The sequence below is a fragment of the Xiphophorus maculatus genome, chromosome 12, assembly GCF_002775205.1.
Source record: "Xiphophorus maculatus strain JP 163 A chromosome 12, X_maculatus-5.0-male, whole genome shotgun sequence".
Lineage (NCBI taxonomy): Eukaryota > Metazoa > Chordata > Actinopteri > Cyprinodontiformes > Poeciliidae > Xiphophorus > Xiphophorus maculatus.
The window spans coordinates 22918317-22933529 of NC_036454.1; the positions used below are offsets into that span (position 1 = coordinate 22918317).

General features: G+C 35.9%; 1 protein-coding gene across 2 annotated transcripts in view; it reads right to left on the bottom strand.

Annotated features, from left to right (window-relative positions):
* Window positions 1-584: 584 nt before the first annotated feature.
* Window positions 585-15213, bottom strand: part of LOC102218111 (rab11 family-interacting protein 1-like) — a 38578-nt gene continuing 23949 nt past the window's right edge. For both annotated transcript variants that reach the window (XM_023344087.1, XM_023344086.1), the window contains one exon: window positions 585-1767. In XM_023344087.1, coding sequence (XP_023199855.1) covers window positions 1564-1767 — 204 coding nt within the window. In that variant the 3' untranslated portion in view covers window positions 585-1563. The remainder of the gene's footprint in view (window positions 1768-15213) is intronic.

Here is a 15213-nt window from a genome sequence, read left to right on the forward strand (position 1 = left end):
TGAAATAACCCGTTTGGTCCAAATAAAAATAATTATCAATCTTTGAAGGCAAATTTTAGACTGGTAGCACTGGTGATTTTTTTTTTTTTTTTTAAAGAAATACCTTTACATACATTTCTGGAGTTCCTCTTTTAACCTGAACATTAAACATGATTGTTGACCATCTGCACCTTGCAGGATGTTTAATCTCTTAGACAAGTCAACATTTATCTATTTTTCACCATCATTCTCATACCCAGATAAGAACAGGATTTAAAAACGGAAAAAAAACAAAACAAACTTGGATTGTTTGATTTAGTACAAGCTGTTGCAATAGGTCATGTCATTACATGTTTCCATGGAAACACCTTGGATCCGTATCTTGTTGGTTATGACAATAGGCAACATTCTTTTCTTCTTAGTGTAATTCAAAACTGGCACAAGTGGGAAAACCCAGCACCTTGCTTTGAAACCAATTAAAGATTGTAGCTATAAATGGCACAAATCTTTTGTTTTGGTACCAAATTCCATATTAAAGTTTCTTTAGACGAAATGTAAAATAGATCTTCTTGATACTGTTGAACAGAAAACATCTCAGACAAATAATCTGGTAATATTTAAGTGTCTTTATTCCAAATAAAGCAAAATTACAGATTTTTTATGTACCAATATGTTGGATAAATACTTCATCAACCTATGCATTCCAGAGATGAAAAGGAGATGTTGTCCATCAAATCTTTGGGGAAAAAAAGGCTTGAAGGCAGTTGTCTACATACTGTATGTAAATATTTCTGCAAAGGCTTTAATTACTATGACATAGGCAAGGTTGCATTAGTGTTATCTCTGGTTAACATTAAACACATAGGAAGACAATCACAGTGATCAATACATTTACCAATTATAGAAAGGCAGGTTTCAGTACTATTGCTTTTTCATATCCTAAACTGTGTGTACGCTGCTAAAAAACAAAATCATATAACATACATTATGAAGTAGCTGCTTGCTTTGAGCCACTTATTTCCTAAATAACAGCTCCATGTAGCAGCAAAGGGCACAAAATGCCTGAAAAGATTAAAAGGACAGTGTGATATTCCACAGTGTTCGCTACAAAGTGATGGATGTCAACAGGTTACAAAACAGATGCTTTCAAAAATAATAAAATCTAGAATATAATAATTAAGACTTCAGCGTTGGGAGGAAAGATGAAGTGAGTGAAAAGGGATGGGTATGGGATGAATCATCAGGAAGCAGTAAATTACACAGAGCACCAGAGTAAAGAGATCAAAGAGGTAAAGGATAGTCTCTGACCTTTGAGTTTACTACATAAAGTTCATTAGGTAAGGTTTTAAAACAACCCAATCAAACGGCAGTACCTTAGAGTTAAATATTGTCTTTTATGTCAATTATAAAGCTTTGTTGCTTGTTAGTGATGCTAAAATTCTCCGAAAACTTTTTCCCCTCTAAAACTAATAAAAGTGCATGTATTTAAAAGACATTCATAGTGCATCTACCTCTTTGAACAACAGCAGTACAAACACATTTCTGAAACATAAAGAGTTCATAAGCCAGGCTCACTCTGATCCCTCACACTGGCTTGGCAATGTCGAGCGCCTGCAAGATGGTGGGCTTCTCCTCTATGACCCGAACCAGGAGGTTGTCGATGTACTCCTCCAGCTCTGTGATCTTGGCGGCTTTCTTGGACAGGTCAGTCTGCTGTTTGACCACCAGCTTGACCAGCTCCTCGGTTGTCAGCTCGCTGTAAGGGCCGCTTTCCCCCGACTCTTCGAACTGACAGAAACAAAGACAGGGAAATCCTTTGATTCTATTGCTGGAGAAAAATGCTTGAATACTTATTACAAGAGACAGGTTTACATTTACAGCATGTCACAGTGAGAAAACAAATGCTTGCTATATCAGTTCTCAACCTGAATTTTCTTAGGCCTTTCAGTGACATACAGTACCTTGCAAAAACAAACATTCATTTTTTTTACACTACAATAATTTGTGTAGTTGACTGGGATTTTAAGTGATACAGAAACCCAATATAGTGCATAATTGTGAAGCAGAATTATGTGTTTTCAAAATGTTTTACAAATACAAATTTGAAAGTGAGGCAGTGGCAGTTTTTGTCCTTTTAGGCAGAAACCTAAAAAGAAGAATTTAACTTTGTTTTTTTTTGTAGAATGAATGACAAACAAGACTTTTGTTGTGTGAATGCACCTGTGGAGAGTAAACCTGGACAAACTGACCTCATAGACATGAGCAAATTTTCCTGGTAAGAAAAAAAATCTGTAATAAATTAATATAAGTGGATTAAATCAAAATTTTTAGGACAGGATTTTGAGGGGGGATAACATTATATAAAGCTCAAAAAGTACATTTTACATGATACTGCCCCTTTAATAAAATCTCCATCCATCCATCCATTTTCTGTACACCCTTGACCCTAGTGCGGTCAGGAGGGCTGCTGGTGCCTATCTCCAGCTAACGTTCCGGGCGAGAGGCGGGGTCACCCTGGACAGGTCGCTAGTCTATCACAGGGCAGGAGAGACAGGACAAACAACCATGCACACACACACACACACACACACACACACACACACACACACACACACACACACACACACACACACACACACACACACCTAGGGAGAATTTAGAGAGACCAATTAACCTGACAGTCATGTTTTTGGACTGTGGGCGGAAACCGGAGTACCCGGAGAGAACCCACGCATGCACAGGGAGAACATGCAAACTCTGTGCAGAAAGACCCCGGGCTGGGAATCAGCTGTGATTTTTAATAAAATCACAGCCGATCAGCTGTGCAGTCCTTTAATAAAATCTGTTGCAATAAATTTCTTCCAGAAATTACTGAATAATTCATTTGTATTTTAATATCAACTCCAAAGACCAACATCATAAGTAGTAGTTGTAATTTAAAAAATGTTCTTCCAAAATACATAAAGGCATTAAATCCTGAGTTGTTAATGGACAGTTGAAATTGTAAAAAAATTTCGGAAGAAATTTAGCCGGGGCCTGCCGAGGCGCGCCCGTGGGGTTCGGGCCCGGCGTCGTCGCGCCACAAATCGGCGTCGACGCCAAAGAACGCCGCGACGTGATCAGTGGCACGCGGAGAACCGCAAGAACGTTAAGCGAGGCGGACGTGCACCGTTCGGTACGATTTAAAATGTTGTCAAGGCTTTTATTTTGGAAGTTTCAGTATGCTTCATTTCAAAGGGCCAAACTAATCCCATGCGTAATAGTCCTTGGGTTAAAATAGTTATATATTGCTCAAAACACAAGTAGCTGATGTAAAAATATTCAAGGCTTTTATTTTGAAATTTTCAGTATGCTTCATTTCAAAGTTCCGAACTAATACCACGTGTAACAGTGCTTTGGATGAAAAAGTCAAATAAAGCCAAAAAGAGCAATTACATGATGTAAAAATATTCAAGGCTTTTATTTTGAAATTTTCAGTATGCTCCATTTTAAAGTTCCAAACTAATCCCATGTGTAACAGCGCTTTGGATGAAAAAGTCAAATAAAGCCAAAAAGAGCAATTACCTGATGTAAAAATATTCAAGGCTTTTATTTTGAAATTATTATTATGCTCCATTTTAAAGTTCCGAACGAATCCCATGTGTAACAGTGCTTTGGATGAAAATTCATATAAAGCCAAAAAGCGCAATTACCTGATGTAAAAATATTCAAGGCTTTTATTTTGAAATTTTCAGTATGCTTCATTTCAGAGGGCCAAACTAATACCACGTGTAACAGTGCTTTGGATGAAAAAGTCACATAAAGCCAAAAACAGCAATTACCTGATGTAAAAATATTCAAGGCTTTTATTTTGAAATTATTATTATGCTCCATTTTAAAGTTCCGAACTAATACCACGTGTAACATTGCTTTGGATGAAAAAGTCACATAAAGCCAAAAACAGCAATTACCTGATGTAAAAATATTCAAGGCTTTTATTTTGAAATTATTATTATGCTCCATTTTAAAGTTCCGAACTAATACCACGTGTAACATTGCTTTGGATGAAAAAGTCACATAAAGCCAAAAACAGCAATTACCTGATGTAACAACATTCAAGGCTTTTATTTTGAAATTATTATTATGCTCCATTTTAAAGTTCCGAACTAATCCCATGTGTAACATTGCTTTGGATGAAAAAGTCATATACGGCCAAAAAGAGCAATTACTTCATGTAAAATATTCAAGGCTTTTATTTTGAAATTTTCAGTATGCTTCATTTTAAAGTTCTGAACTAATACCACGTGTAAGAGTGCTTTGGATGAAAAAGTCAAATAAAGCCAAAAAGAGCAATTACGTCATGTAAAAATATTCAAGGCTTTTATTTTGAAATTTTTGTTAAGCTTCATTTTAAAGGGCCAAACTAATACCACGTGTAACAGTGCTTTGGATGAAAAAGTCACATAAAGCCAAAAACAGCAATTACCTGATGTAAAAATATTCAAGGCTTTTATTTTGAAATTATTATTATGCTCCATTTTAAAGTTCCGAACTAATCCCATGTGTAACATTGCTTCGGATGAAAAAGTCATATACGGCCAAAAAGAGCAATTACGTCATGTAAAATATTCAAGGCTTTTATTTTGAAATTATTATTCTCCATTTTAAAGTTCCAAACTAATCCCATGTGTAACATTGCTTTGGATGAAAAAGTCATATACGGCCAAAAAAAGCAATTACCTGATGTAACAATATTCAAGGCTTTTATTTTGAAATTATTATTATTCTCCATTTTAAAGTTCCAAAGTAATCCCATGTGTAACAGTGCTTTGGATGAAAACGTCAAATAAAGCCAAAAACAGCAATTACCTGATGTAAAACTATTCAAGGCTTTTATTTTGAAATTATTATTATGCTCCATTTTAAAGTTCCAAACTAATCCCATGTGTAACAGTTACTGAGTTAAATCAGTTATATACAGCCCATAGCAGCAGTAGTTCTAAAGGCCAGTTCTCAGTCCTGATCTGTTTCAACTGAGGATAGATAGAACTACAGTGATGCGTATTCGTAGTCCTAACCAGCAGCCAATAGCCTCTTGAGTTCCGTTGCTATGGCAAATAATGGTCTCAGCAGGTGTGAGCTCTGAGCTGTGAGCTCTCAAACACACAAGTGTGTTTGAGCAAACACACTTTACTGAAAAAAAGCATTGGAAACAAATCCTTCTTGTTCGGGAACCGTAATACATATTCGAAAAGCGTTTCGAGCGTATGACAGTTCAATGTGTCTTCTGCGATAGTCCCGAGATTCATATCTGTACCTCACTCAGAGCATTTACAGTGATGAGAGAAAGAAATGTTGTGCCCAGATATGAACCGAGATGGGCTGTCACTGTAATTTCAGCAAAAATGAGAAAGTTTGGGTCGCTTAGAGGCAAATTGTGGACAAACCGTAACTGGTATCGACGAGCCGTCTTCACTTTCGAAGAGATCACAGACGTATCTACAAAATGAAATTTGAATGGCATTTCTAGGTGAATTTGTGACGACACAGCAAATCCTCAAAAATAGGGTATTTCCAGGATTTTTCCCATTGACTTATAATGGGGGTTTTTTCGTAGTTTTTTGCGAATTATGTCGCCACGTTAACCCCAAATCCCACCAAAAATAATAGCTCCAATGGCGTGAATTTTCTGCACGTTTTGATACCTCATTTGTAGGTGTGCACCCAGCGGTACGAGCCGCATTAACGGTTACGGAAGAAAAATAAAGCTCTATAACTAGAAAATTTCGGAAGAAATTTAGCCGGGGCCTGCCAAGGCGCGCCCGTCGGGCATGGTCCCGGCGTCGTCGCGCCACAAATCGGCGTCGACGCCAAAGGACGCCGCGACGTGATCAGTGGCACGCGGAGAACCGCAAGAACGTTAAGCGAGGCGGACGTGCACCGTTCGGTACGATTTAAAATGTTGTCAAGGCTTTTATTTTGGAAGTTTTGTTAACCTTCATTTCAAAGGGCCAAACTAATCCCATGCGTAATAGTCCTTGGGTTAAAATAGTTATATAATGCTCAAAACACAAGTAGCTGATGTAAAAATATTCAAGGCTTTTATTTTGAAATTTTCAGTATGCTTCATTTCAAAGGGCCAAACTAATACCACGTGTAACAGTGCTTTGGATGAAAAAGTCAAATAAAGCCAAAAAGAGCAATTACGTCATGTAAAATTATTCAAGGCTTTTATTTTGAAATTTTCAGAATGCTTCATTTCAAAGGGCCAAACTAATACCACGTGTAACAGTGCTTTGGATGAAAAAGTCAAATAAAGCCAAAAAGAGCAATTACCTGATGTAAAAATATTCAAGGCTTTTATTTTGAAATTATTATTATGCTCCATTTTAAAGTTCCAAACTAATCCCATGTGTAACAGTGCTTTGGATGAAAAAGTCATATAAAGCCAAAAACAGCAATTACCTGATGTAAAAATATTCAAGGCTTTTATTTTGAAATTATTATTATTCTCCATTTTAAAGTTCCAAAGTAATCCCATGTGTAACAGTGCTTTGGATGAAAACGTCAAATAAAGCCAAAAACAGCAATTACCTGATGTAAAAATATTCAAGGCTTTTATTTTGAAATTATTATTATGCTCCATTTTAAAGTTCCGAACTAATCCCATGTGTAACATTGCTTTGGATGAAAAAGTCATATACGGCCAAAAAGAGCAATTACTTCATGTAAAATATTCAAGGCTTTTATTTTGAAATTTTCAGTATGCTTCATTTTAAAGTTCTGAACTAATACCACGTGTAAGAGTGCTTTGGATGAAAAAGTCAAATAAAGCCAAAAAGAGCAATTACGTCATGTAAAAATATTCAAGGCTTTTATTTTGAAACTTTTGTTAAGCTTCATTTCAAAGGGCCAAACTAATACCACGTGTAACAGTGCTTTGGATGAAAAAGTCAAATAAAGCCAAAAAGAGCAATTACATGATGTAAAAATATTCAAGGCTTTTATTTTGAAATTTTTGTTAATATTCATTTCAAAGGGCCAAACTAATACCATGTGTAACAGTGCTTTGGATGAAAAAGTCAAATAAAGCCAAAAAGAGCAATTACGTCATGTAAAAATATTCAAGGCTTTTATTTTGAAATTATTATTATTCTCCATTTTAAAGTTCCAAAGTAATCCCATGTGTAACAGTGCTTTGGATGAAAACGTCAAATAAAGCCAAAAACAGCAATTACCTGATGTAAAAATATTCAAGGCTTTTATTTTGAAATTATTATTATGCTCCATTTTAAAGTTCCGAACTAATCCCATGTGTAACATTGCTTTGGATGAAAAAGTCATATACGGCCAAAAAGAGCAATTACTTCATGTAAAATATTCAAGGCTTTTATTTTGAAATTTTCAGTATGCTTCATTTTAAAGTTCTGAACTAATACCACGTGTAAGAGTGCTTTGGATGAAAAAGTCAAATAAAGCCAAAAAGAGCAATTACGTCATGTAAAAATATTCAAGGCTTTTATTTTGAAACTTTTGTTAAGCTTCATTTCAAAGGGCCAAACTAATACCACGTGTAACAGTGCTTTGGATGAAAAAGTCAAATAAAGCCAAAAAGAGCAATTACATGATGTAAAAATATTCAAGGCTTTTATTTTGAAATTTTTGTTAATATTCATTTCAAAGGGCCAAACTAATACCATGTGTAACAGTGCTTTGGATGAAAAAGTCAAATAAAGCCAAAAAGAGCAATTACGTCATGTAAAAATATTCAAGGCTTTTATTTTGAAACTTTTGTTAAGCTTCATTTCAAAGGGCCAAACTAATACCACGTGTAACAGTGCTTTGGATGAAAAAGTCAAATAAAGCCAAAAAGAGCAATTACGTCATGTAAAATTATTCAAGGCTTTTATTTTGAAATTTTCAGTATGCTTCATTTCAAAGGGCCAAACTAATACCACGTGTAACAGTGCTTTGGATGAAAAAGTCAAATAAAGCCAAAAAGAGCAATTACCTGATGTAAAAATATTCAAGGCTTTTATTTTGAAATTATTATTATGCTCCATTTTAAAGTTCCAAACTAATCCCATGTGTAACAGTGCTTTGGATGAAAAAGTCATATAAAGCCAAAAACAGCAATTACCTGATGTAAAAATATTCAAGGCTTTTATTTTGAAATTATTATTATTCTCCATTTTAAAGTTCCAAACTAATCCCATGTGTAACATTGCTTTGGATGAAAAAGTCATATACGGCCAAAAAAAGCAATTACCTGATGTAAAAATATTCAAGGCTTTTATTTTGAAATTATTATTATTCTCCATTTTAAAGTTCCAAAGTAATCCCATGTGTAACAGTGATTTGGATGAAAACGTCAAATAAAGCCAAAAACAGCAATTACCTGATGTAAAAATATTCAAGGCTTTTATTTTGAAATTATTATTCTCCATTTTAAAGTTCCAAACTAATCCCATGTGTAACATTGCTTTGGATGAAAAAGTCATATACGGCCAAAAAAAGCAATTACCTGATGTGAAAATATTCAAGGCTTTTATTTTGAAATTATTATTCTCCATTTTAAAGTTCCAAAGTAATCCCATGTGTAACAGTGCTTTGGATGAAAACGTCAAATAAAGCCAAAAACAGCAATTACCTGATGTAAAAATATTCAAGGCTTTTATTTTGAAATTATTATTATGCTCCATTTTAAAGTTCCAAACTAATCCCATGTGTAACAGTTACTGAGTTAAATCAGTTATATACAGCCCATAGCAGCAGTAGTTCTAAAGGCCAGTTCTCAGTCCTGATCTGTTTCAACTGAGGATAGATAGAACTACAGTGATGCGTATTCGTAGTCCTAACCAGCAGCCAATAGCCTCTTGAGTTCCGTTGCTATGGCAAATAATGGTCTCAGCAGGTGTGAGCTCTGAGCTGTGAGCTCTCAAACACACAAGTGTGTTTGAGCAAACACACTTTACTGAAAAAAAGCATTGGAAACAAATCCTTCTTGTTCGGGAACCGTAATACATATTCGAAAAGCGTTTCGAGCGTATGACAGTTCAATGTGTCTTCTGCGATAGTCCCGAGATTCATATCTGTACCTCACTCAGAGCATTTACAGCGATGAGAGAAAGAAATGTTGTGCCCATATCTGATCCGAGGTCGGCTGTCACTCTAATATGAGCAAAAATGAGAAACTTTGGGTCGCTTAGAGGCAAATTGTGGACAAACCATAACTGGTATCGACGAGCCGTCTTCACTTTCGAAGAGATCACAGACGTATCTACAAAATGAAATTTGAATGGCATTTCTAGGTGAATTTGTGACGACACAGCAAATCCTCAAAAATAGGGTATTTCTAGGATTTTTCCCATTGAGTTATAATGGGGTTTTTTTCGTAGTTTTTTGCGAATTATGTCGCCACGTTAAGCCCAAATCCCACCAGAAGTAATAGCTCCAATGGCGTGAATTTTCTGCACGTTTTGATACCTCATTTGTAGGTGTGCACCCAGCGGTATGAGCCGCATTAACGGTTACGGAAGAAAAATAAAGTTCTATAATAATAATAATAATAATAATATTAAAGAGACGCTTCTCTCCGACAATAGTAATAGGTTCCTGCCATTGCTTTGCATGGCAGGCCCCAATAATAATACTAGAAAATTTCGGAAGAAATTTAGCCGGGGCCTGCCAAGGCGCGCCCGTCGGGCATGGGCCCGGCGTCGTCACGCTACAAATCGGCGTCGACGCTAAAGAACGCCGCAACGTAATCAGTGGCACGCGGAGAATCGCAAGAACGTTAAGCGAGGCGGACGTGCACCATTCAGTATTATAAAGTAAGTATATCAGCTAAAATCAGCAGAAACGCTAATGTTAGCGTCATTGCTTTCATCAGTATGTGGGAAATCACTAGGATATTTTCTGTAATTGATTTACTCCATTCAGTATACTAAACATTGCTAAAAAGTAAAATAAATAGCTAATAGCTTATTGAAGCTAAAATGCTAACGCTAATGAACCTTGCATTGAACTGTTTAGTAACAGTTCAATGCTCATAAACTGCAGGAAGGCAGTTCATTAGCATTTACCTAATGATTGTCACAAATATAAATTTTCAATAACGCACACACACAACATATTACAGTTTAAAAATATATATTGACCTTATGTTAAAGATTTCTACAAACTTTTTACAGGTAAAGTTTACAATGAACCAAAATTACAACATTTAAAGAATACCATAAAATTAAGAATCTAATGTCTCTGCAATAAAAAGAAATTGCTATCTTTTTTATTTTTAAACAACACCTCATATTGTTAAATAACTGATTTTATGTATTCAAGTTTTAAATATTACATTTGAGTTTGCATGGATGTAAAATTACTGCTCAGTTTAAAAATTACAGTATTTTTAAACTGAGCAGTTTAAAAATATGCTCAGTATTTTTAAACTGCTCAGCTAAACTTCGCTCTTTAGCTCGTTAGCTTGTCGATGTTTCAGTTTTATTCGCTGGGAAAATTATTCTTTGTCTGCTTTGAAGATAAGCAGACAAATAATAAAAAACAAGTTTTGATATTAACTCTCAACTTCATTCACAAAACTTTTTCGTTATTTATTACGCAACGAACTGTCCTTGAACACAACGCTGATCCCTCTTCACCCTGTCACCAACTCACACACATCCTCATTGTGTTGTGTTCTGTAAATAAACAAAACACAAGCAAAATCAATAAACTATATGCATATTCCAGTATACTGAGTTTTGGTTTTACATTCATTCTATTTAAATGTAGTTTGTTTGTGCTTACCAATGTTTTCTGGCCGGATGTCAGGCACCGTTTTCCCCTGGTCAGTTCGTCGATGTCTGGTTTTAGTTCTATTCTGTGGCAATCCGCAAAACGGCGTGTAGGTTTTCGTCAGTAATGCGCGATCTGTGCTTGGCCTTGTTTAAAGTCATTATTGAAAACATCTGTTCGCACAGATAGGTGCTTCCAAACGTGGACAAAACACGAGCTGCATGGAGTCGAAGCTGTGGCATCAAATCAGGGGGCAGTAGACGGTAAAAGTCCTCGATTGAAACATCACGGGACTTCGCTCTTTAGCTTGTTAGCTTGTCGATGTTTCAGTTTTATTCGCTGGGAAAATTAATAATCAGCTTGAGGTGACTCTGCTGCACTCTAGTGGCGAGAAGCCGTAATGTTGGTTGGTAAGAATCGGAAGGCATTATGGGATATGTAGTTTGTAGTCAATTCGTGCTCAAAACCTATTTTAAGTCAATCAACGGGGCTGTCAAACGGTGGTAGGGGGGAGAGGGCCACATAAAACGACGTAGCCGGCCACATGTGGCCCGCGGGCCTTGAGTTTGACACATGTGCAATAGAGGATCTATCTGCTGCTCATGCAAAACAGTCTATTTTAATCCCATGTGTAATAGTCATTGGGTTAAATCAGTTATATAATGCTGAAAACGCAAGTAGTTGATGTAAAAATATTCAAGGCTTTTATTTTGAAATTTTCAGTATGCTTAATTTCAAAGTTCCGAACGAATCCCATGTGTAACAGTGCTTTGCATGAAAAAGTCAAATAAAGCCAAAAAGAGCAATTACATGATGTAAAAATATTCAAGGCTTTTATTTTGAAATTTTCAGTATGCTTCATTTCAAAGGGCCAAACTAATACCATGTGTAACAGTGCTTTGGATGAAAAAGTCAAATAAAGCCAAAAAGAGCAATTACATGATGTAAAAATATTCAAGGCTTTTATTTTGAAATTTTCAATATGCTTAATTTTAAAGTTCCAAACTAATCCCATGTGTAACAGTTACTGAGTTAAATCAGTTATATACAGCCCATAGCAGCACGTAGTTCTAAAGGCCAGTTCTCAGTCCTGATCTGTTTCAACTGAGGGTAGATAGAACTACAGCGATGCGTATCTGTAGTCCAAATCAGCAGCCAATAGCCTCTTGAGTTCCGTTGCTATGGTAAATAATGGTCTCAGCAGGTGTGAGCTCTGAGCGCTGAGCTCTCAAACACACAATTGTGTGTTTGAGCAAACACATTTTACTGACAAAAAAGCATTGGAAACAAATCCTTCTTGTTCGGGAACCGTAATACATATTCGAAAAGCGTTTGCAGCGTATGACAGTTCAATGTGTCTTCTGCGATAGTCCCGAGATTCATATCTGTACCTCACTCAGAACATTTACAGCGATGAGAGAAAGAAATGTTGTGCCCAGATCGGAAATTCTATTCAAATACATGGGAGAGAGCCTCAGACAGCCTCAGAAAATCCTGTCGCATGACTTTGCTCTGAAGCACCGTGACAGAAAACCGTACGGTCTAGATAAATTTCGAAAACATTTTACTGGAGCAGACAGGCGTATCAATGTCAGGACCAATTTTGATACTAATCGTGCAATATTTGTGGGCGTGATGGCGATTTCAAAAATGATTTGGGTTGAAAAAGTTGTCTTCATCTCTCACTCTAAGCAGCCAGAAACGCACTCTAACTTGAGCAAAAATGAGAAACTTTGGGTCGCTTAGAGGCAAATTGTGGACAAACCGTAACTGGTATCGACGAGCCGTCTTCACTTTCGAAGAGATCACAGACGTATCTACAAAATGAAATTTGAATGGCATTTCTAGGTGAATTTGTGACGACACAGCAAATCCTCAAAAATAGGGTATTTCTAGGATTTTTCCCATTGAGTTATAATGGGGTTTTTTTCGCAGTTTTTTGCGAATTATGTCGCCACGTTAAGCCCAAATCCCACCAAAAATAATAGCTCCAATGGCGTGAATTTTCTGCACGTTTTGATACCTCATTTGTAGGTGTGCACCCAGCGGTATGAGCCGCATTAACGGTTACGGAAGAAAAATAAAGAAGTATAACTAGAAAAACAAAATTTCGGAAGAAATTTAGCCGGGGCCTGCCAAGGCGCGCCCGTGGGGTTCGGGCCCGGCGTGGTCACGCCACAAATCGGCGTTGACGCCAAAGAACGCCGCGACGTAATCAGTGGCACGCGGAGAACCGCAAGAACGTTAAGCGAGGCGGACGTGCACCGTTCGGTACGATTTAAAATGTTGTCGAGGCTTTTATTTTGGAAGTTTTGTTAAACTTCATTTCAAAGGGCCAAACTAATCCCAAGCGTAATAGTCCTTGGGTTAAAATAGTGATATAATGCTCAAAACACAAGTAGCTGATGTAAAAATATTCAAGGCTTTTATTTTGAAATTTTCAGTATGCTTCATTTTAAAGTTCTGAACTAATACCACGTGTAAGAGTGCTTTGGATGAAAAAGTCAAATAAAGCCAAAAAGAGCAATTACGTCATGTAAAAATATTCAAGGCTTTTATTTTGAAATTTTCAGTATGCTTCATTTCAAAGGGCCAAAGTAATACCATGTGTAACAGTGCTTTGGATGAAAAAGTCAAATAAAGCCAAAAAGAGCAATTACGTCATGTAAAAATATTCAAGGCTTTTATTTTAAAATTTTCAGTATGCTTCATTTCAAAGGGCCAAACTAATCCCATGTGTAACAGTGCTTTGGATGAAAAAGTCAAATAAAGCCAAAAAGAGCAATTACGTCATGTAAAAATATTCAAGGCTTTTATTTTGAAATTTTTGTTAAGCTTCATTTCAAAGGGCCAAACTAATACCATGTGTAACAGTGCTTTGGATGAAAAAGTCATACAAAGTCAAAAAGAGCAATTACATGATGTAAAAATATTCAAGGCTTTTATTTTGAAATTATTATTATGCTTAATTTTAAAGTTCCGAACTAATCACATGTGTAACAGTGCTTTGGATGAAAAAGTCATACAAAGCCAAAAAGAGCAATGACCTGATGTAAAAATATTCAAGGCTTTTATTTTGAAATTATTATTATGCTTAATTTTAAAGTTCCGAACTAATCACATGTGTAACAGTGCTTTGGATGAAAAAGTCATACAAAGCCAAAAACAGCAATTGCATGATGTAAAAATATTCAAGGCTTTTATTTTGAAATTATTATTATGCTCCATTTTAAAGTTCCGAACGAATCCCATGTGTAACAGTGCTTTGGATGAAAAAGTCACATAAAGCCAAAAACAGTAATTACCTGATGTAACAACATTCAAGGCTTTTATTTTGAAATTATTATTATGCTCCATTTTAAAGTTCCGAACTAATCCCATGTGTAACAGTGCTTTGGATGAAAAAGTCAAATAAAGCCAAAAAGAGCAATTACGTCATGTAAAAATATTCAAGGCTTTTATTTTGAAATTATTATTATGCTTAATTTTAAAGTTCCGAACTAATCACATGTGTAACAGTGCTTTGGATGAAAAAGTCATACAAAGCCAAAAACAGCAATTGCATGATGTAAAAATATTCAAGGCTTTTATTTTGAAATTATTATTATGCTCCATTTTAAAGTTCCGAACTAATCCCATGTGTAACAGTGCTTTGGATGAAAAAGTCAAATAAAGCCAAAAACAGCAATTACCTGATGTAAAAATATTCAAGGCTTTTATTTTGAAATTATTATTCTCCATTTTAAAGTTCCAAACTAATCCCATGTGTAACATTGCTTTGGATGAAAAAGTCATATACGGCCAAAAAAAGCAATTACCTGATGTAAAAATATTCAAGGCTTTTATTTTGAAATTATTATTATTCTCCATTTTAAAGTTCCAAAGTAATCCCATGTGTAACAGTGCTTTGGATGAAAACGTCAAATAAAGCCAAAAACAGCAATTACCTGATGTAAAACTATTCAAGGCTTTTATTTTGAAATTATTATTATGCTCCATTTTAAAGTTCCAAACTAATCCCATGTGTAACAGTTACTGAGTTAAATCAGTTATATACAGCCCATAGCAGCAGTAGTTCTAAAGGCCAGTTCTCAGTCCTGATCTGTTTCAACTGAGGATAGATAGAACTACAGTGATGCGTATTCGTAGTCCAAATCAGCAGCCAATAGCCTCTTGAGTTCCGTTGCTATGGCAAATAATGGTCTCAGCAGGTGTGAGCTCTGAGCTGTGAGCTCTCAAACACACAAGTGTGTTTGAGCAAACACACTTTACTGAAAAAAAGCATTGGAAACAAATCCTTCTTGTTCGGGAACCGTAATACATATTCGAAAAGCGTTTCGAGCGTATGACAGTTCAATGTGTCTTCTGCGATAGTCCCGAGATTCATATCTGTACCTCACTCAGAGCATTTACAGTGATGAGAGAAAGAAATGTTGTGCCCAGATATGAACCGAGATCGGC